Source organism: Centroberyx gerrardi, chromosome 15, assembly GCF_048128805.1.
Source record: "Centroberyx gerrardi isolate f3 chromosome 15, fCenGer3.hap1.cur.20231027, whole genome shotgun sequence".
NCBI lineage: Eukaryota > Metazoa > Chordata > Actinopteri > Beryciformes > Berycidae > Centroberyx > Centroberyx gerrardi.
Window position 1 is genome coordinate 620,023 of NC_136011.1, and position 24,367 is coordinate 644,389.

The window sequence follows — 24,367 nt, forward strand, 5'->3', positions numbered from 1 at the left end:
TTTAGGTCAGTAGACCTGAGAGATCTGCAGGAAACATGGGGGTGTAGATGATTGGAGATATAAGATAGGGTGAGACCATTAAGGGCTTTAAAAACAACTAATAAAACCTTAAAATCAATTCTTTGGCGAACAAGAAGCCAATGAAGGGATGCCAGGACAGGGAAAATGTGGTCTCTCTTCTTGGTGCCAGTGAGAAGCCTTGTGGCAGCAATTTGGGCCAGCTGCAGGCAGGACAGGGAAGACTGACTGATACCAGTATACAAAGAGTTACAATAATCGATTTATTGGTTGTGAAAAGAGAGGAAGGACTTGACTTTGCATATGGGTCTTAGCTGGAGGAAACTGGATCTGACATCTGAGTTGATCTGTTAATCAATGTTAATAAATTGAATCGTGATTCAATTTATTGTGATATATCATGACACTACAAACACTGCGATATATCAAGATATCTTGTTAAAATAAAAAATAAAAAAGTAAATAAATGCTTAAATGTGCAAGCCATCAGGATGTAACAGTTCACCTCTCTATTTGTCAATTTTGAATAGAGGAAAAAGGGAACAACAGTACATATTTTATGATTCACCTGTAAACATTCATTATGCATGCCAGTGTTCCATTCAAGTATTCAAAATGGAGTGGCAACTGTATAGTCCCTGTAACATCAACAACATTATAACAATACTTTGATGTGAACAAAGAACTTAGCATTTGTTTATGTAGGCAGAAAATGTAAGTGCTTGCTTGCTGGATTCCTAAAGGAAACAAATGTAAAGCATAACCAGTGTTGGTTAGAGTAATCAGAATACTTTTTTGTAAAAGACTAGTAACTTAACGCGTTAGTTTTTCAGTTTATGTAATCAGTTATTAGTTACTTTCTAAAAGTTAAATTTCGCAACTTTTATTTTTCTTTCAAATGGTTAAATGTTTAGTTAGTGCAAATTAAAAAAAACAAGGTGTTGCGCTGCATGACTATAGGCAACTGCTGGCGGTGTGGTGGAGGCTTGTAGGTTACGACTCGGTTTTAGAATGAACACAACAATAGCGAGAGCTTGTGAGCGCAGTCTGCCGTTTATTTTGAGACCAGACCGGATCAGTTAAGGCTCCATTGAGAACCGGGGTGAAGTTAGTTTGAAGTTTGATATGCTTTTTAATGTCAATAGCATTTTTTCCTCAAATTAGGCTTTTTTTTTTATAGAGAGGAACACGGAGCCAATGTTTCACAGTATTGATAAAGTCAAAATCACCTACGGTTGTGATGCAGTGACAGCAGAAAGGCATCCAGTCGGTCCAAGCCGCCACTGATTATTTACTGTGGAACCAGGTAACTGAAAGCTACCTTGATGTTTTCTTTAGACAACAGTAGCTTGTTACTTACGGCTGTGTCCCAGACGTGATGATTAGTGATGATTTCTGTACAGTAATAGTGATGACATCAGCAGAAGACGTATTTCAAAGGCATGATTTTGCATCCAGAAATGTCACGTGATCTGAAAAATGGTCTATTACCTAAATATTTTATGTTCGTACTGCACATTTTGCAAACAGTATGGCTTCTTTCAATCTCCTGATTGCCTTCTTTACTGTGGAAGCCAAAATGAGCCCACACTTTAAATTTGAATGCCGCTGGGGCTGGTCAAATGTCCTCTAGTTCAGCCATAGCTTTCACTCACTGGCGGTCACTGTCTGTGCCTGCTGTTGCTGTGGTTCTGTTTAGAGCGGTTACAACAACACGGCAGCTGGCGCCTAGTGGTCGGAGATATAAACACCTTGAAAAACATGTCTTTTATGTAACCTTGAGAATCGATATAGTGTTTTAAAAAATCAAGACAATATTGGGATAGATAGTGTCGTGATACTCAACAGTATCGATATTTTCTAACACCCCTAGTATCTGCTAACGACTCTGGTTAGTGAGAATGGCCCCACATGCTCCACTGGTCTCTGAACATTCTGTCAATGATTGTGTATGTGGTTTTAATTTTGCGATCAAACGTAAATAGCGCAAAAAGTAAAAGTTGGATCGGAAAGTTGAATACAAGCAACAGAGTTCCCAACATGTGCTACAAGATGCAACTTGAACAGAGTTTCTAGTGTAACCGGTGTGGCCGGAGATAGCACAAGAAGGGAGCGTGTCTATGTTCCCTCAGCCCTATGTTCCCTCAACCCTATCCCAACTTACCTTCTGACAGCCTTGACCGCAAGCTTGCTCTAACCTTAACCTCAGTGACCTCATGCCTCAACCCAACCACCTCATCGGCCCTGGAACCACTCGACCGCAAGCAACCCTAACCCTAACTTCAACCATACGAGCTCCTTGCCTAAACACATAGGGCTGAGGGAACATAGGGCTGAGGGAACATAGGGATGACCCCCACAAGGATTGCAGAGAAAAAGAAGAATGGCAATTTCTAGACATTAAAGTAATTTTTAAACTTCTACTGTAAGATTTTAAGGAAGATGAGATTTTTGCCAGACGAGAAGAAGGATTCCATAATTTGGTACCCTTAAATCTTATTGGAATTGACCATGTTTAGATGTTGTTGTTTAGGGAGATGAAGATCTGGGGCCGTATCCACAAAGCTTCCTAGTACTAAGAGTTGGTCCTAGCGGTGAAATTCTAAGAAAATTCTTAGATTGACGTTTTCTAAGAATTTCCCCTTAAAAGTAAGACTAAATCCTAGTAAAGATAAAAGCTATTCCCAAAGCATCTTAGCCCTTAAGAGAGCTCCTAAGGTGGAAAACTGTTAAGAGTAGAGAGGAGGACTTTTAGGAACTTAGGAGTTTCTTAAGGAGAGGAGAAAATGGCTGAAAGACGCAGAAAAGACACATTAATGCTATTATTATGATGAAAGTTATCACAATGTTAAGATATTTAGCAACAGGCAAAAAGTGCAGCAGTGATAATTTAGGTCTGTTACGCCCGGCCTAGGGGAAAACCGAGCATAGCATAAAAGTGACTCCCCTCTTTCCCAACTCCCAAAGATGACCAGTGCCACAGCGGGTGCAGTCCAAACAAAATTGATTTATTTAATCACTCTTCAATACGGTAGCAAAACGTCGGGGGGAGCACAGCCAAAATAACAAACAAAACGATCTATGAAAAAAAAGGTAACTAACTTACCTAACCTAAGCAAACGAAAACAAAAGTACAATCAGCTTCCCTGCCTCCCTATCAGAAACAAGAGAAAAGAAAACAAAGAAAAAAAGGCTTCTCACCCCTATGGCTACCAGGACTGCTCTTCCAAAAGTTATTTACATTCTTAATAACAAAGTCAATCTACACCACTAGGTCAACACAGTATTCATGTGGCAAAGCACAGCACGGTCCGGTTGGGAGCCAGGAAGGAGAAGGAGTGAGCCGGCATCGGACAGACGCCCTTTTTAAAATAGGCGCCATCAGTCTCCCGTCCAATCACCAGCCGCCACCTGCAACTCAACAAACTGGAGAACATACAAACGGGGTGAACACCACCACCCTCAGGCAGGGAGGGATAAACAACAAAAACACACACTCAAATACAAATTATGACCCAGGGTCATAACAGGTCTATGTAACCACATAATCACACAAACAATCACAGCTCCTTCACAGCCTCATATTGTGACGTAACCTATTTAATTCCCACTGGACATGCGCATCTTGCACCAACAAAACAGCAGCTATGGATATAGCGAGTTTTCTCTGTAGTGTCTGGTCACTGATGGGACAGACGTCTGCATCATCGGCAATATACTCTTGTTCAAATATCCTATTCATATAGGCATGCCAATATAGTCTATAAATAATACTAATATTACTAAGTCTTCAGCCATTTTCACCAAATCTTAACATCAAATTAATAAAGTATAATAACATTACTGCAGTCACCCAAATAAAGGCACAATGCGTCAACTTGTGAGGACCGTGCAAGTATTAAAAAGTACTGTTCGTACGGTTTTCAAAGATTTTGTCCAATCAGCTCTATTTTTTTAAATTTTTGATAGTATAAGCAAACCACGCGTTATATATCAAATAAATTGTGTTTTATCTTGTGTGATTCCTTGTGTGCATTCTGGATGACAAAAAGAGGCGTGTTGATTTTTCTTGATCAACCAATGACAGCATCCAAAACAGAGCATCATACCTAGCAACGGGGTCAACCACACCTCACTAAGATAAAAGTTCTTGTCCATTCCTTGCTCAGAGTTGCTCTGAGAACTTTCCTAAATCACTCCTAAGCTAGGACTCCTTGCTAGGAAGTTTTAGGCTAAGATAAGAGCTCTCTGAGAGGATTCTCAGAATGTTTGTGGATACGGGCCCAGATGACTGCCCAGTTGAATAGGAACGGATCTCTGAATTAGTTTGAAAATAAGATTTGAACTGATTGAGTAGATTTCCCACTCTCATATGGACCTTATAATAAAAAAATACATATTTGAAAAACATTGATGTCATGAATTGTAAGAAGACGAAATTTACGAAATAAAGGAGCAGATGAAGTAGATGACTTTGACTTGGTTGTGACTCTGACAAAGCTTTTCTGGAGTAGGAACATTTTCTGAAGGTTAGCCCAAACTATATTGCAATATGAAACAGCATGGGTTGTAGCTAAGAAATCATAGCTACTAACCTCAGAAATCATACTTCTTTGTCTATTAAAAATATATCAATAACATTCAAGCTGCCAAAATATTTTTTGCCAGTCTTGATGCCTTTCACAACTTTTTCTGAAGAGAACAGCATTACTCTGCGAGGTTGATTGGGCAGTGCGTATATCAAGGGGATGTGCTGTCAGATGGAACATTAAAAGTCAGGCTGTTCCATGAAGGATGCAGATCGCTCTGGATTGCCTTCCACAAGATATTGACAGAGCCCGGATGAGATAAAGACTCCATTGCACAGAGTGTGACCTTGAAGCAAAAACTGGATGATTTTCATTTTGTCTTTATGCAGAGCAAGACGCTGGACATCAGGATATGCCACAATCGGATCAACAGCACTATCAATGCTCTAAAAGCCATTAGAAGTGATGAGAGGTTTTGTGGCATTTGTGATGAAGCAGTCCAGGCAGTGGGAATGCCTACAATCAGACGCAAACATTGTCACCGTGGGAGGACCTGGAGCAGGTAGTTAACCATCACAAAGAGGAAGAAGAAGACACAGGCCCTTTTGTTTCTTTCCAACGCCTGTACTTCAAGATTGTTGATAGAATTGTATTACACATGACCCAAAGATTTGCAGACATGGAGAACCTCTGGTGTTTTTTCCATGTGCTGGATCATGGATCATTTGCGGCCTCCTGTAACCCCACTGCATTCCCCAGCAGTGATTTGGCTCAGCTGTTCAAGACTTACCCATTCTTTGATGAGCAGAGGTTGAGGAACGAGTTGCACATAGTCTACAACAAGAAGTTGTTCCACAAGTCACCAGGACAGCTGCTAGAGCTGCTTATTAAAGATGATTTACAGACCACGCTATCCGAGGTCTACAAGCTGCTTCAGTTTATGCTCACAATACCGGCTAACAGCACATCAGCATAGTCATAGTCAGGACTAAAGTTCCTTGGAATTTCACTAATTTTGCATTTGTTAGTGGTCAAGTAATCTATTACGATTCGTGATTGCTTGTAGCCTATGCATAGGGCCTGTAAATTGCTTGTTTTTCATCCTTGCTTTGCATTTAGGCCATGCTATTTAGATTTAATTAGTAATTAGCTTTGGAATACTGTATTTATTTTTGTATGCCAAGCAGATAGATAAGAGACGTGTGTAAGTCATGTGTCTGTTTGATAAGTGCATCTTTTGATGTGAATGTAAACCTTTAAATCTCATCTGTTTGTGGTTGAATGTTACATGGTTTGTTGTATTCAACTACCGTGTATCCATACTTCAAATCCGAGTGGGTAATAAGCTTTGGAATACTGCATGTATTTTTTTATGTCAAGAAGACAGATAAGAGACAGGTGTGTCAGTCATGTATCTGTTTGATAGGTGCATTGCTTCTTTTTGATGTGAACGTAATCCTATTGTTCAAATGTCATCTTGTGGTTTACTATGATTGAGTGTTACTGTACTTCAAATCTGAGTAGGTTTACTTTGCTTGTAAAACATACCCATAGGCTACATGTCCCTTTATACCTTATTATTTTAGAGAACCTGTCTTTGACTTGGCTTCCTCACAAATTTTTCCTACGCCACGCCTCTCTCTCTCTCTCTCACTTGTGTCGAAAACATAGACTGTAAAACAAGCACAAATACATTGAGGCCCACGGTGCACTGGTTTAAGTCCTGCCAAGCTAAACTACTTAAAGGTCCCATATTATGGAAAACGGGATTTCCCTTGTCTCTTTGACTATAAAGGAGTTGGATGTGCTATCTAAACAATGTGAAAGTATCAAAACGCACGGTTGCCAACTAAATCCACACAATCCATACTAGAAAACCGAGCCTCTAAACGAGCCGCTTGGACTTCCGTAACTTTGTGGTGTCACAAAGGTACGCTCATTATTATTTTTGTAAGAAATAATAGGCTAACAAAGTGTTTTTTTTCAAAGCAGTTGAGCGGTAGCCATTGTTTATTTACCGGAGAGTTTCCCTACCTGTAGCTGCCGGCGCTGTGGTGTCTGATGTTTCACTCTTGAAACGGTTAGCCAATCAGAACAGAGGGTCGAAAACAGCCTGTTCTTGGTAAGGCTCAGAGAGATGCTGTTAAATGAACGTGTAAAAATGGATTGAGAGTGTTTTTGGTACATGACACCACACAAACAGCTTTTAATGGACCTCAAGACATAAAATAAAACACTGGGAAGTGTAGAATATGGGACCTTTAAGTAATATTACACAAGAGGGAGTGCTATATTGTGAATGTAGAGTCAGTAAAAATTTGTCCGCGGCGGTGTTTCACTTTAGAAATGAAACACCATTTTAATATTGGTAAACATGGAACACCATTTTAATATTGATAACCATGGTATTCCATACTTAAAATCAGTACGCTAACTTTATTAACTCACCAACACACAGGCTCTGTGCAAACCGTCCCTGAGTGAGTGACTGAGTGACCTGAAATAACCCGGGGGGCGACATCTGATTTGCGCAGGCTCCGTGCAAACCATCCCTGAGTGACCTGAAATTACCACTTACTTCCCACGGCGCTCGCTCTGCATGCTGTGCCATGGGAAAAAGATGGACGTAGTGAGTGTAATGTCATCCATAGGCTTCTGAAGGACCATTTTGAAGCCTGGAGATTGCGTTTACAATCGCCGCCATGTTGACATTTTTTGGAGCCAGCACAGCCAGAGCAAAGCTGAGGGTTGTTTGCAGAGCCGCCTACATTTTATATATGTTATATCCCGTTAATGACACAATTATTTAGAAAATTGCCATTAGGACACACATTAGAAGAAGTGAAATTAGCTACTGAGACCATAACCTCTTGTCTAAAAAATTTATTGACTTTATATTTTTAGCGAGAAGTTGGGTTATGGTGCCATTGTCTTATATAGAGTTGGCCTGGGTTTAGAGTCTTTTTGGAGCCAGCCCCTAGTGGACGTTAGAGGAATTGTCGCCTGCTGCCACTTCCTTATTGGCTTAAAAATTCACCCGCGGTTTTGGCCGCTTGGTCGAAAAACAACCTATTCCACTTTGCACTCCCCTGGAGGCCTGGAGCACTTCCACTGTGCTGACTGGATATGTAGCGCTTTTCTGTTGCATTTGTTTTGTTTGCATGTGTTTTTGCCTTTGCATCGTTTCTGAATTTGCAGCGCATTTCCTGTTAATTTATTTGCTTTGGCATTCTACAGCACATTTCTTCATTTGCAGCACATTTCCACTGTATTTGATTTTAGGTTTCCATATGCGTTTTTGAATTTGCATCGTTTCTGAAATTGCAGCGTGTTTCTCCTAATGCAATTGTTGTAGTGCGTTTGCACCCGTCAGCCACCATAAAATACATTTGACAAATAATCATTAAATCATGCCGTAGATCTTCATGTAACTGTTAACACATCATGTCTTTTAGGCTGATGATGAACTGGGTGGACCATCAGATAATACTGACCAAGGAAATGACATGGGACAGTATGTGCTTGCCAACTATTACATTATGTAAACACTGTGCTCTTTCACTGATTTTGCTGTTAAAAGGATAGCCAAGACTTCCGGTATGGCGACGGACTAGGGCGAACGTGCGAAGAGTAGCTATGAGCATATAGCTCAATTTATGTCCATAATATACCACCAACAGCGAAAAATTACAACTGCAGTGAAGTAGACTAACTTTAGGATAATTAGTTCAGCTATGTCGGGAAAAAACAAAGCAACCACTCAAAAAGGGAAAACTACACCCGGGCCTAATGTGCTAGCTAGCAGCGTGGATACACCAGCGACTGAGACAGAGGGGGTCTTCTCTATCTCTGCACTTCAATCCGAGTTGGAGAAAACCTGCGCTGCCATTTCCTCCGAAATGCAAGTTTCCCTTGCACCCATAAACCAATTTCTGGATGCGCTCCGCAAAAAACTTGACGACTATGAACCTCGTTTCACCGAGATGGAGGAAGCCCTCACTGACAACAGTGATAGGCTGACAAGCTTAGAGAAACGGGTGAAAAAATTACAACAAGAGAATAAAGAACTAATTGAGAAGACAGATGACCTCGAAAACCGATCCCGCCGCAATAATTTACCTGTTATAGGGCTTCCAGAAGGCTACGAAGGAGGAGCGGTCTCTAGATTTATGTCCAAGTTTCTAGTTGACCTGCTACACAATGACTCTTTTAAGACACCACCGGAGCTGGACAGAGCGCACAGAACATTGAGGGCCAAGCCGACGGAAGGAGAGAGACCACGGCCGATCATCGTACGCTTCCTTCGCTTTCCACAGAGGGAGCAAGTACTGGCGATCGCAAGGAAGAAAGGACAACTCATCTATCAGGGGCACAGGATTTTCATCTTTCCTGATTTGAGTAATGCACTTGCTAAAAAGAGGGCCACATTCAATCCAATCAAGTCAAGGCTTTACCAGAGGGGCATAAAGTTTTCTCTTTGGCATCCCGCTGTACTTTGCCTCACGCACCAACAGAGGGAGCACCGATTCCACACTGCAGAGGACGCTGAGAAGTTTTTCAACCAACACCTGGACAATGAATAGGACTAGTATCAGTCCAACAGGTGTGCACCCACCGTGCCAATTCAACAATGACCAGCATACACGCTGAATGGTGAGAAATGACTGTAATTAACGGTATTGCCCAAAAGTTTGATACAGCCACCTGTCATAATTTCTCCCTACCTCTTAATTTAGTATAATTGCCCACCAACTCAGTGGTGCACATATGCATTACAGTCTCTAATGCACACATACATTAATTAGGTGATATTTTTCTGCGACTGCAAAAAGGCATAAGCCACTGTTTGGCTATAGACCTGTCTGTTCAATAACATCTGGTAATGTTAAGCTGTTGATTGTTATATATTGTTATGGACAGATCCCCACTGGTTCAGAGCAGATGGTTCTTGTGCTCCAACTCTTGTCACTGCTTATATTAATGTTGTGTGTTTGTTTTTTGTCGTCGTTTTTTGTCATCATTTTTTTTTTTTTCCTTTCTCTCACTGTAGATACTATCACCCTCTTTATGGCTACTGCTAAAAACACAATTGTAGTTAATAACCGTGTAATAAGACGTAGATCATGGAATGTAGGTGGCCTTAACGGACCTGTCAAGAGGGCAAGGATCTTCTCCCATCTTAAAGATCTCAAACCTGACATTGTTTTCTTACAGGAAACTCATTTGCCTGTCACAGATCATCACCGACTTAACCGACCCTGGATCAACCAAATATTCCATTCCAAATTCAACACTAAAACAAGAGGTGTAGCAATTCTGGTTAAGAAAAATGTTCCTTTTAGTTCTGCTGAAGCTGTCTATGACACAAATGGGCGCTATATCATTGTAACTGGCACACTTTGCCGATTTCCAGTTGTCTTAGTAAATGCATATGCTCCAAATTTTGACGACGAAAAGTTCATGAAAAAACTCAAATTACACTCTCATTATCTGATATTTGGGGGTGATATTAATTCCGTGATAGACCCTCAACTCGATAAATCAAACCCCAAAACAACACTGCATTCTAAAATGGCACAGACCTTACTTTCTTTTATGAACCAATGTGGTTGTATTGATCCCTGGAGAGCTTTACAAGAAGATAAGCAATTCTCTTTTTTCTCACATGTCCATAACTCTTACTCACGTATTGATTATTTTTTCATTGATAAGAGCCTTCTTCCATCAGTTGCCTCGGTTGAATATCTGGCCAGGGTTAACTCAGATCACTCCCCTCTCAATCTTGATCTCACTTTTAAAAATCAACCCAAGGAGTTCCGTTCTTGGAGACTGGATCCCACTCTCCTATCAGACCCTCAATTTTGTACTCTAGTCAGTGAATCAATTGATTTTTTTCTTGAAACTAATAGAACTGAAGGTATTAGCCCTAGTCTGCTATGGGAGACTCTTAAAGTTTTTTTGCGGAGGAAAATCATCTCTTACACTGCACATATTAAAAAGGTACATAAAATGCGACATACTGAATTGCTAAAATCTATATCTGACCTAGACAACCGTTATGCCCTTTCACCATCCCCAGAATTACATAAACAGACTGAGTTCAATCTTCTCTCAACTAACGAGGCAGAGAAAATGATACTAAAAACACGTGGTGTGCTTTATGAACATGGCGATAAAGCGGGGCGCCTTCTAGCAAGCCAGCTGAAGAGCAGACTAGCATCACAGATGATACCCCAAATAGAGAACAGCTCTGGTCAAATTGTCACTGACCTATCTGGTATCAATGAGGTCTTTACCTCCTTTTACTCCAACCTCTATAGTTCAGAATCACCAAAAGACCCCTCTGTGTTGCGTAATTTTGTCTCAGAGCTGGACATTCCGGAACTACCCACTGAATATAAAAACAGCTTGGAAGCTCCGTTACAAATAGTGGAAATCATAGAAGCTATCAAGTCGCTGCAAAGTCCTCTAAGACAGCCTGGCTACATTATATATATTAACATATATCTATTTAAGTACACTATGTCATAGAATGCAACTCTCATTAACTCTCACTACTTTTAATGTATTGCCTGAGTGATAATGAGTTTTTGCATTTATTTCACCAGAAAAAACAAAACCTGATATAAACCACTAAAGTTCCCTCACAAATATCATGGTACTGCTGTGGTATCCACTCAGGTGTAATGTACAGGTACTCAGGTATAATAGTACCTATCCTGGAACCTACCCTGGTACCTACCACGGTAACCATCTTGTGCTGTAACCACAACAAGCGTTCTATTACCTGTGCGTAAGGTGCATGTGGAAGTTGGGTTATCAGCTGGAAACTGGCAAACAGTCAATTTGGCATCTGCTTGAAGTGAGGGATAACTGCAGAAAAATCAAAGCTAGGTTAATAGACACATTTCAATTCAAGCCGTTAAGCTAGCAAAACTACAAATATTAATGGTAACATCTTGAATCCACCAGACGTAGAAATGGCCTAGTTTTAAAACGATATCACACAACAATCATCCACGAGATAAAGTTTATTGCTGCATGAGATCCAGTGGTTCCTGCGGATCCCCCTCCCACAGTGTAAAGATGATCATACTAGGTAAAATGTGGATAAAGAAGTCACAATTAATTCTATCTCGGCTCTGCTATGGCATTTAGCCACGTCAGCTATATAAAGACTGCTTAGTCATTCCACAATTGAGTGCCTTTTCATTATCAACTCATTTTATGTAGGCTAGTAAAAATCTAACAGTTTATTTCAATCCTGCTACCAGGACACATTTTCCCATCTCACAAGCCGGATAATCTCCTTTCTGAAATGCAGTTTTGAAACTAAATCTAAGTTAATTTTTGAGCAGTTTCAATGCCCAAGTGGCACCCTATGTGTGGAAAAAAAATATTTATTGCATAAGTTTGTGGGGTTTATCAGGGAGTGTAGAGAGAGAATAAATTTAGGGGAAAATAGAGGATTTGCAATGTTAGTGTACATAACTTTATAACAACCACCACTTCCACAGGAGGCAGCAGACTCACAATTAACAGATGCACAATTAACTCTTACTTTTCTTCCTTCTTCTTTTACCCTCACCTTTCCTCTCCCTTTCTCTGCAATATTCTCCAAAAGAGGAGAGCTCAACTTTGGCCCTCTGCTCTGATTTGGAATTGAACAATTTAGCAACTAGTGTTTATACCTGAGCTGTCATTGTGGCCAATTGGTAATCTCAGTTTAAGTGTTTTGCAAAAAGTGTGATTTAGAATTGCAATCTGCTAATCATTGCTAATCATTTAAACTATTAAAGTTACAATACCTAAAACATAACTGAGTCAAAAACATTATTTAAGATTATTTTCATAAAAACTGTAAAGTAACAGGGTTGAAAACTGGGTAACAGGGTTGAGCAAATAGTTTATTTTTGCTAGTCATTGTCATCATGCTTGTCTCCTCTGTTGGTCAGCATCACGTCTGGCACAATAGCATCACTGCTTTTCAGCAGTGGTCAGTGTTGGTGCAGAACTCTGCCAACTCTGCATTGAATTTATAACATTTGTAAATATTTATAGAGATCTGATACTAATTGGGATAGTTAAAGACCAATAAAACTGTAAATAATGCCATAGATTCTAATGTTAACTACTCTTTAAAGGGGCACTCCTTGATTTGTTTTAGGAGCTATAGTGCCCCCAGAATTCTAACTTTTAGCCCCACTTTGGTACTGCACCTTGCATGCCAGTGCATGCTGCTGTAGGGAGGGGTAGTCTCTCGAGTGCCAAACCAAAACAACAATATTTTGAGCCTCAAACACTGGTACTGGTACTGGTACTGGTACTGGTACTGGTACTAATTCTTGACACAAATCAAGGAGTGCCCCTTTAAAACTCATTCACTGCCAAGGGTGATTGTGGCATTCAGACTGAGATGCGCCGCTAGGGAGAAACGCTTGAGCTCCACTCATTTCAATGGAAGTTTGCGTTGTGGAGGCAGACGCAATCTTCCATTGAAATGAATGGAGCTCAAAGCGTCTCTCCTTAGCAGGGCGTCTCATTGTGAATGGCCACTTAGTCACCCGCGGCACTGAATAAGTACACTCAAACTCTCACTAACCTTCAATCCTAACTCTAGCTCTAACCCTAACCCTTCTTCAATAAGGCAAACTGTATATGGATTGGTCTATTGTAAATTACACCCATGAGCAGCAGTCTGAGAAAGAGGGATAAAGAGGGAACCATATTGTATGTCTCAGCTCTGTGTATGGTGACAGCAGTAGTGTAAACACATAAAAATCTATGGCTGATACTATAGATTAATACAGTTCAATTCAGTTACTAAAACATACTTATAATATCCACTATTATGTCTTTATAGAGATTATGTCCTTTAGGGGAATGTTGAATGTGCAACCCTGTTACTGACAAGGTGGTAACAGGGTTGCAGGTAACAGGGTTGCAAATCCAGGCTAAAGTTAGCTATTTCTCAGTAATGGACGCTAAGTTTGGAACCACATGTCACTGTTAAATTCATGACCAACACAGTTTTGAAATAGACAAAGAAAACTTTTAAATTAATATTCTTCATGGCTATTATCTTGGTAACAGTGTTGAGCTGTTAAGCTGAACGAGGTCAATAAATGCTGAAATTATTAAGAAAATATGGAAAATACAAGAAGGGCCTGCCCTGTCTTTTGACCATGCTGTTAGAAGGGGTCTTGATGATGCAATTTCCTGTTTATCATGTGACTTACTGGCTTTCCTCTTCCTTTTGCAGGGTAAATAGGCTTCGGTAACAGGGTTGCACGTATGTTGTGGGACACAACTTAAGTGCATAATTAATATTATTTATAATAAATTAATAATGTAAAACAAGGTTTTCGCCATTAAATGACACATATATCAACCAAACCATACAAAAGAAACAAGACTTTAGACATATTTTAATTGTTATATGTGATATGCAAAATGGCGGTCAACAAGGTGGGACAACAGAAAATAGCCATTTTAAGGGGTACTCCAAAGTTAGCGGTATTGTGAAAAAGACAACCATTACATTTTTATAATATTATGTGCATGTATTTTTTGAAAATTTATGGTGGGACATAAAATATACTCTAATGGCGGAATGTCCCAGTTATTAGCTACCATTGATAACAGCAGATAACAGCACTAACCAGTCTGACAGAAAGATAGTTGATCCTATTAGCTACCAGCAGCGCCGTCGCTAGTGGGGTGAAAGGTGGTGACGATTCTAGGGGCCCACAGCTGGAGAGGGCCCACAACAATTCCAGAAGGATGTCATACATCCTTAATTATGCATTAATACATACAGTACATTAATGTATTCTATAGATCCTGCAAAGGCATTTGATACTTCAGAATAAAAAATAATAAACCCACAAATTATACAATATGTGATGAAAGCTGTTTTAATTTTCCAATCCATGCCCCCCTCCCCCTCCAAAAAAAATGGTTCAATCCTCTGCTGCGCGTTAGAAAACTGATAGAGGGCAGAAGTTAAGTCAGGGTCGGGACCACGGGTCAGACAGCATCATGTCAGGTAAAAATGTAAATCGGGAAGTCAAAAAAAAAAAAAAAAAAAAAAAGAAAGGAAGGAGAAGGAGGCCAGGAGTTTGCTAAGTTAACTAACTTGTCAACTACCGGACACCGGCAAGGCTGTCACCCGTCCTGTATGATATGGAATCATCACTAATGAAGAGCTAGATGTTGCGTTGCTTAATGAGCCAAAATGGACCACGATTTGTTCTGTATTTCTCCATTTAGGGATGAAAGTGAGAATAAAATGGCTAGATATGATAGAAAACACTACAGCCGGTCACCATCTCTCTCTCTCTCCGTCTCTGTCTCTCTCTGTCTGTCTCTCTCTCTCTCCCTCTGACAGTGTGCGTGTCCGCATTGGTTACGGAGTTGCGAACCTATTGCATAGCAATGGAATTTTTGTTTCCATTTTATTTTGTGTATCTATTAATTATGCAAATAAAATGGATCCACTGTAGAATGTGAAAAAGTAAAATACTCTGAAGCCTTTTCTGTAGTGTTTGCAGTAGGGATGCACCGATACCGATATCGGTGCCGATACCAGGCTAAAATGGAATATCGGTATCTGAGATTTTACCCAAGACTAAAATCTGATACCAAAAGCCATGAGTAACATGTAAGAAATAAAAGCAAATTGTCTTGATTTTATGCATTTGTGGCACATAGAAGCCTGTATTTCTCAAACAGTGGGAAAAACAAGGATTTTATCTCAATAATTTTGTCCATTGACTCCAAACTAAGGAAGTAAGCCTGCACTGTTCAGTAAAAGTAATGGATCGGATCAGTACTCAGTATCGGCCGATACTTAAACTTTCATACTCGTAATCGGTATCGGCATTGAAAAAGTGGCATCGGTGCATCCCTAGTTTGCAGTAGGACTATCTCTATTGTGTATAAACTTTTCTTCCAGTATAGTACATAGTAAAACAAGAGGTCCCATGCTGTTTTATAAGCAAAAGTATAATAAGCAAATTATCTACAGTATAAATATTTTATACTATCAACCAAACATCTATATAACACAAAGGCTCACTGCAGTTGTAGATGCGGTTTTTAGTTCCTTAGATAGCCTTGGTCTTACACATGGGTGAGAGTCATAGACTCCACGTTTCCTGCGTTTTTACACTTTTATTATACAAAGTTTTTCCACAATAGATGTTGAGTCAACAATTTAAATAGGCTCCAGAAGAATTAACTTAAACTTGACAATCCCAACCACGGTAAGAAAACCGTGTGGCTCCATGGCTCACAAAACTGAAACTAAAACTTTCTCCTCGTCGAGTAGCCTACCTAATTAACAGTGCCCGCCCTGGTAACACTTTACAATAAGGGTACACTAAGTTAAGGGTTAGTTAATGCTTAGTAAGGGTTAGTTAATGCTTAATAAGCATTAGCTAACCCTTAGTTAACTAATGTGTAATTTACTAATGGTGTTCATGTTAACTAAGGTATTAATTTATACATTATTTAATACGGTGTTTCTCAACCACTGGGCCGCGGCCCATGTGTGGGCCGTGAGTGCCCTCTAGTGGGCTGCAAAATGTTTTCAAGATGAAGCTCACTTTTTGCGTGTGTTTCAGCGGATGGACTGACTGTCACCAGGCTCCGCACTGGACTCATCCCTGACCACGTACGCTCTTATTCTTAAATAAACCAGTAGATTGTCGTGCCATTGTTTCCAATACATAAACTGTGGCAGCGCCACAATATCGCCACGGCCGGCACAACATCAACAGTTAATCAATGTATAGAAATTGATCTAAATCGCTCTGTAATGCGTCTAATGTGCGCATCACGTCATGTCTGTCATTTGGCGATGCAGTAGCCCTGTACTCAACCTGACAGTCCGTCTCACGTTCGTAAAAAAATATAAAATTCCACAATTTCTCCGAACTCGCATGTGTTGTAACGGTAAAGAGTAACTTGATACTTTTCAATTGGACAGTTCTAACGCTGCTCAACACTCAGAAAGTTAACATGAGTGCAGTGCAGTGACTTCATTGCATATTCCGCCAGTTGGGTTCCGTTGGACACAATGTAAAGACAATTTAAAGTAATTGGCCCTAAAGAAAGTACATTTTCAGCCTGTGGGAAATACTGACGTCCGTTGTCGGGGGTGCCGACTCTTTTGAATTATGCTTGGTTGAGTAACTTGTTGAGTCGGCCTAAAGACAGGTTACTTCCTTGTTTGCTGTGGCAATTATTGAATCATTAGTTCTTGTTGTGTTAATAGGCCAGACTCCACTTTTGTATAATAAATCCCTTTTGACTGAGAATGCCCTGCTTTTATGGTTTTATGTTGGCTTCTGGCACACCCATACAATTTTAAAGAACCTGTTTGTTTTTATTGTATTTATTTAATTCGAGGGCTCCCGCCTGTATAACAGGGAGTGGTGTTGTTGTAGTTCATTAATACACTTAGAATAGATTATTAGATTAGATTATTAGAATAGAATAGCCAAAATAATTTGAGATCTTTTTTTTTTTAATGGCCCTGGCCTGTTACACGTATGAATAGGTGGGCCTTGAAGTAGAAAAGGTTGAGAACCCCTGATTTAATAGTTTATAAAGATGACTTAAATGTATAAATTAATACCTTAGTTAACATGAACACCATTAGTAAATTACACATTAGTTAACTGTTAATTAAGGGTTAGTTCATGCTTATTAAGCATGAACTAACCCTTAATTAATGTACCCTTATTGTAAAGTGTTACCGCCCTATTTTTCTTAAAGCAACAGTCCCCCTAAGGCTACTGCTCCCACTGTTTCTACACTGTCCCGAAACAACACAAATTCTGGCGAACAACAAAATCAAAAACAAATCTTCCAAATCCAAATCTTAACAACAAATACATAGGCCTAAATAGCATTATAAATCAAACATTATACAGTATATCCTCCACACAGCAAATATTCCCCACACCACAGGCAAAACCCAATGTCCATGTCTTGGCTCCCACAGCAGTATTGATAGCTGCTCTTCTTTGGTCAGTGTGACAGTATCTGCTGTTTTGGTTGACTTATTCAATTTTGGGACATGTCTTCATTGTTGAGAGCTTGATTGCTCTCAAAACTGTGGCCTTTTCCAACTATCTGCCAGCTATGGCATTTATAAGGCAATTTGCTACCTTGACACTTGTTAATTGCTGTTGCTGTTAATGTCAATATTAATAGCCAGTTGTAGATCAATTACTCTTTAAAACATGCATTTAAGCCCACATGCAAAAGCAAGATAAATGCACTGTAGGATCTCTTGCAGACCCTGATGTCTCCTACTGTATTTCTTTTTCAGTAGTTATTCATGAATCAGAGTCATGAATCATGAATATAGAGATTAGGGCTGCAGCTATCGATTATTTTAGTAATCGAGTATTCTACCGATTATTCCATCGATTAATCGAGTAATCGGATAAGAAATACTTTTGCTTTATTAAAGAGCAATAGTAAATATACAAAAGAGAAAAGCTGTCCGCACGAAGCTGTCCATACGACACTGTGATTTACTGAAAACGAGGTGAAATAATAATTATTATTGATATTTATTACTAGGCCTAAATATCATACAAGTTCATAAGACTGGCTAATGTACATTTATTTGCTATGTTGAAGGGTTGCCCTACACCTGCTGACCCTACTCACTGCAATCAAACTAAACTGAATATACTTGCTGTATTGGACTGGTGCATTTTAGGCTCCAATTGCTACTTACACCACCTGATATTTTGCTTTCTGGGGTATTTTATGCATCACTGTGAGGGGAGTAGGTGTGTGTGTGTGTGTGTGGGGGGGGGGGGGGTGTATGTGTGTGTGACTATCATAATAATAACATGAATGAAGCTCAGGCTTTCACAAATTGACTGCAGCATTTTATTTTCTGTGGTTATTTTCTTGAGCAAAACTTAGCTAACTTAGGGACATCATAACTAGCCACCATATTGATTTACGTTCTTAACTAGCCATTACATTATAGCCATAATTAACGTGCATTCTTTACTAGCCTTCATCTCATCCCGTTTTAATATTAAGTGCTGACTCCGCCCACCCGGGCCAGTTTCGACGTACGCCGGTAGCAATTACAAGTGGATCCTACAGTCCCTGCTCTCAGCGGAGGGAGGGAGCTACGCTGTGTGTGGGAAGCGCTGTGACCGTCAGACCTCTCTGGATTAGACAAGCAAGTAGAGAAAACCGGCATCAGCCGAACCAATTTATTGCCAAATGCTTTGGGATTCAACACATTAACATTGCTTCCCATGGTCAGAAAAAGTCGGCAGATTTGTCGCTAGTCACTGTTGAGAAATAAAGTCGCCAGGGGGGTCTGAAAAGTCGCTAAGTCTAGCGACAAAGTCGCCAAGTTGGCAACACTGGATCCGAAACTTTGGACACTTTCTGTCGTTTTCTCTGGCCTGTCTCTTCTCTTCGCCCCTCGCTATTTTCTCTCTCTTTCTCCAGCGCGTTGTGCAACAGTAATAATCATCCGTGCGAAACACTGAGCGTGTATATAGTTATATGGATTAAACGAAGCTTCGATGCAAAGAATTTGCATCGATGATTTTTAGTAATCGAGTTACTCGAGTTTCTCGAGGAATCGTTTCAGCCCTAATAGAGATAGTTAAATTTATAATCCAATGTTACTGAAATCGAGGACTTTAACTGTTGGCTGTGTGGGTTTGTTAGTGAATTTTTGGGTTGTTAGTTAGCAACCTGCCAATTGCATTGATATGGAATAATCTCTCTTACTTGTCTTGATTTGGTACTAGAAGTATTTCAGCATTATGCTGTTAGTCATGTGCAGAGCCAGAAGAGAGTGGCATGTGTAAAAGAAAAGAGAAGACACATTGAGCAGCTAGGAAAATGGATTTGACCTTTATATTCAAGCTGAGTATTAATTCATTGCATTAAATATGCCCTTTATTTAGAAAATACTTCATTAAAATACTACATTTATTTTATATTAAAAAAAGGGGGGCTTAGAGCAATATTCTTTCATGGGGCCCAGAATTTCTAGCTACATCCCTGGTTACCAGTGATAACAGCACTAACCAGTCTGACAAAAAAATAGATAATTAACTAAAAGAGAAAAACAGAAGAGCCTGTCTGGCATAGAGACAATTTATGATTTCAGCTAAGGTTGTGGCTCAAAGAAAATATTTTGTTTAAAGTCGAGATGAAACGGCATTTCGAGAGTATCTAACTTCCGTATCGTGACGTATTTCCGAGTGAAACAGGAAAGACAGGCGGGACATAACGTTGGGAGGAATTTGATTTGAACGTTGAAAAGTGGGTGTGATAACACCCGAAGACACACCGAAGTACCATGCTGTTGCTAGCTAGCTAACTAATGAATCTTAGCCTCTTAGCTCTGTGCGCTAAAAGTTGAAGATTGATTGGTGGGTGGATGTCATGATATTATTGGTTGAAATTAGTTACGGGCATGCTTACGTAAGCACACGACATATTTTGTTTTACAGGAAGAAAACATGATTGAATTTTGATATAAGAATACAATGAAATTGATTTTTGGTATTTTTTTGGGCATATATTGTTAAATAGGTGCACAGTATGACCGGGGATGTGATCTAAAAGGGTTAAAAAGGCATTTTTCATTTCATCTCGTCTTTAATGTTTGTGCACACAAGGAATTTTGACAAGAATAGCTAGATGTCTTTGAAACAGGCTTTTCATTTAGCTTCGTGGCTAGCTTTCTGCAGAAAATGGCTAAGGCTAATGTTAACCAAGCATCTTCTATAAGAATCTAGCTAGCGCGCTAACATTAGTGCGCTAGCTAGCATAAAATAATGAATATACTTTAACATCTTGGCTTCTCTTAGCCACTGTACATCGATTTTGTATTTAATTAAACAGCTAACTTTAATAACATTAAAACAACTTACGAATGAATGGGCCTGGAATCTGGTCGGGAGCAGAGCAGGGCGGGATGTTTGGCGCAGAGGAAAGCTGCATCTCATTGGCTGAAGCTTGGCTTGATTCTATTGGCTGCCAGAAGAAAGGGGCTGGATTTCTGTCAGAAAGCCTTTCTTGGAGAAGGCCCTCGGGGCAAACTTCTCCCATGTACTTCAAGCACGTCTCTCTCAGTTGAAAGAGAAAATCCAGGAGCTGCTCTATTGTCAGTGAATGGGAGAATGACTGGACAGCAAAATAAAACTAATTTGGATGTAAAAGCTTAAAGAAACTTTCTACGATCACACAAAACCCATCTCCAATCAGCCCCCAATGTTCATAAATATGAACATTAACAATTAACATGAACTGATAGAAAAGAAAACTAAGTGTAATTCAGGTAAATAAGACAAAGCAGACATTATTTCCAACCTCTCTATGTGTTTATTAGAGATGATACAGTATTGGCCTTTTCTAGGTTTATACAAAATAAACAGAAAACAACGAGACAGCAGTTTCTGATTATTCCTCTCCGTAATGGTTCTATTCATTCTCATCTTGTCTCTTCCTCTTTGACACTCTTCTAGCTGGGTTACCTTCATTAAGGCTGAGGGAGAGTGTGGGATAAAGTGTGTATGGATGTGTGTCAGTTTCTCTTTTAGTTATTTGACACTTAGCAGGCTTTTTTCCTCTGCCTAGCCCCTTTTCTGAGGGAATGAAGCAGTTAACCACTGAGACGGACCTGTCATTGATGTTAGCTATATCAAATGTAACCAATTTGACACTACTATCAACAGAAAGTAAAACTGTGAGGCAAAAAGGCATAAAAAGAGAATGCAGCACTGTTAGCCCGTTAGCTGTACCTCCAAGTAGCCATGTATCTATAAAAGAGAAAACTAGAGATGGAGGAGGAGGAGGGAGAAACGGAGTCTCTGGACAGAAACACTGCGCTATACTGTCTGGTTTAGTCTGCTGTCTATTCTGTTACATTTCCCACCTTCACCTGCCACCCAAAATATACAACATTTTAAAATGTATGTTTTACAATCATTGTTCTGGAGAAATGTTTGTTTCTGTGTTTGTGCACGAGTCCTGTTTTCAGTCATGTGTTCCACATCCACAGGATATCCTGTGAGGTCAGTTGCCTAAAAGTAGGAGTTACCCCAACATTAAGGCGCTCCAACTCTTTGTTAATGTCCCAAACCTGCTTCTCATCCAGTCCTCTGGATCCAGGATGAAGATGATGTGTGTACTGAAGGATTAGTGGGGCTGTTAGTTTGCCCCCCACTCTCCACACCCACCCACCCAAGGGTAGCCCCATGAGGTTTACAACAATGTCAAATCCTAGGAGGAGGGAGTGTCCATTGAGATCCTCCTCTTCTGTAGGGACTGGCCATTGGGGGAAAGGAGGAAGTTGCCCCACCCTCTGCTGACCTACACTTTCAGAAAAGCAAGTCTGACATTGTACCTTTTATCACCGGGGTTGCCGTACCTTCTAATTAGAACGGTATGGCAGCATTGATGATAACAGCTATAATTTTGTAGTGTGGTCCTGTTGATTCCAGATCAGGGTGGTCCAGTCTAGTCCAGAGCCATATTCCAGCTCAGCCACAGACCGTAGTCCTGGCTTGTCTATGGTTTGTCCAGCCTGATTGTGGCCTCAGCTCCAGCTGGTGCTCTGAAGTTCATGGCGGAGCCAGGATGGCAGTGATTGGCCCAGACGGTTCAGCAGACGCAGCAGCTCCATGTTGTGTTCATGGTAATGCTCTGCCAGAAAGGCACGCGACTACACACACACACACACACACACACACACACACACACACACACACACACACACACACACACACAGGGAGAATGAGGAAAAACTAGGATCAAGGGAGGCCTCATTCAAAAGTTTAAGAGAAAAACCCAAAACTTAAGATGCTAGTTCTGCATAGTAAAGGTTCCAGTGGTTTACAGAAGAAATTGTCCTGCTGTCAAAAACACTCAAATGTCATGGAACAATGGTTATGGATACTTTTATGAAAGAAACTTGCTGTTCACAGGGCAAATCTTAAAGTGTACTGAAATCACAAGTATACAGAGTAATTGTTTATGAAATCTAAAGAGTTATATATCAAGTCTACAGAATAATTATATATGAGGTCTAAGTTAAATTTCCATCCTTTTCATTGGGCTTCACTAAAAAAACCTACTAGCTATGAGCTAGAAGGGGAGTAAAAAAGTACCATCATCGTTATTAAAAGAATTGTAATCCATGGTAACACCTATGGTCATGGTCATGGTCATGGTCACCATAATATGATTGCCTTAACTAATGTTAGTTAATGCATGAACTAACACTTCACTAAGACACAAATAAATGTATTCATGTTTACTAAACTATGAACTAATTTAGTTATAAATGCTGTAATTACATTCTGTTCATGACAAAGTACTCCCTTTGCCTCTTTTGTTAATAAACCTTTTACTAACATATCAACAAAGAATGCCCAAAACTAGATTAATTTTAACTACACCATTTATTAATGCTAGCATATTGATTTCATCTCAATAGAACAGGAAGGTTGTTTTACTTTTTATTTTCTATTTTGTGAGTTTATGCCTTAGTTGTGCTAGTTCAACATTAGTTCATGCATTAGACAGCCTTAAAAAGTTTCAGCCAGTCAATAAATGAATGAAGCCATGGCAATGTGAGCTGTAGGTATACCTCAGGGCTCATCTCTGGGTATTTCCTGCCTTTACTTTTCCCCAGACATTTGGCTCGACCTCCTTCCATTCGCTGACACCAGAAACCTTTGCTGTCGTCATACCTGGAGACAACATGTACATCAATTCACAATACAGTCACACACATCAACACACACTACAATCACACACAAACACACACTTAAGTCACATGTACACACAAATCAACACACACTGCAGCCACGCATCAGCACACACTATAGTCACACACACACACAGCAACACACATCAATACGCACTACATACAGCTCTCTAGGCATACACACATGCAAATACATTTTTGTACATGAAATTCCATTATGTTGTGTTTGTAGCTGTGTTTAGTTCTGTGTGTGTCTGAGTCAGTATGCATGCTGGCTGAGATGTGGTGCTACAGGTGTGTGTATGTGCCTGTGTGTGTGTGTGTGCATGTGTATGTGTGTGTGTGTATGGTGAGGGGTTCACACCATTATCCTTGAGAACCAGTACCTGGAATGCCTACCTGGAGTGGCAACAGTATACCTCAGCTACACTAGATTTATTTTGTACATATTTATGCATTTAGGGGTTGAAGATGTTGCTAAATTATCTCCTTAGTAACCTCTGCATGTCTGCACATGTAACCTGCCTTAAAAAATAGCCAAACCCCAGGGGAAGTCCCATAAAACACAAAATAGGCAAGTGCAATAATAAAAGAAAAATAAATAAAATAAAATACATATTTCATGGTGCGCAATGCATGGAAAATGGACAGAATTATTGATGGATAGATTTCTGTCTGTTGGGCTTTGGAGCATCAACATGGTGGGAGAGGCAGAAATGCAGCTTTGCTCCTAACAGTATTACAAGAAGAAAGAAGAAACACATTATACAGTATAAATTAAATAAGAAACTGACCTGGAAAACCTACATTCATCCCAACATTATACCAGTCTTTCTCCCTTTTATCTTTGTTTTGGTCGGACCGTTGTTTCTGTGATCGCCGTTATTCTTTCCAAAACAAACGTAGGAATGACTGATTGGCTGAACGGACGTCCGTCCACAATTTTTTTTCCAGATTTCCATCCATTTTGATGGACAGAAAGAATTTATAATGTATCATAGTAAAATTATTTACAGTTTAAATGTGAATTGAGCAGTAA

General features: G+C 39.8%; 1 protein-coding gene across 1 annotated transcript in view; it reads right to left on the reverse strand.

The window, feature by feature from the left end:
* Window positions 1-20,925: 20,925 nt before the first annotated feature.
* The window catches only part of ndst2a (N-deacetylase/N-sulfotransferase (heparan glucosaminyl) 2a), a 145,126-nt gene continuing 141,684 nt past the window's right edge, over window positions 20,926-24,367 (reverse strand). Inside the window, exons 14-15 of the mRNA XM_078288887.1 lie at window positions 23,209-23,311; window positions 20,926-22,281 (exon numbers count right to left, since the gene is read on the reverse strand). Coding sequence (XP_078145013.1) covers window positions 22,156-22,281; window positions 23,209-23,311 — 229 coding nt within the window. The 3' untranslated portion in view covers window positions 20,926-22,155. The remainder of the gene's footprint in view (window positions 22,282-23,208; window positions 23,312-24,367) is intronic.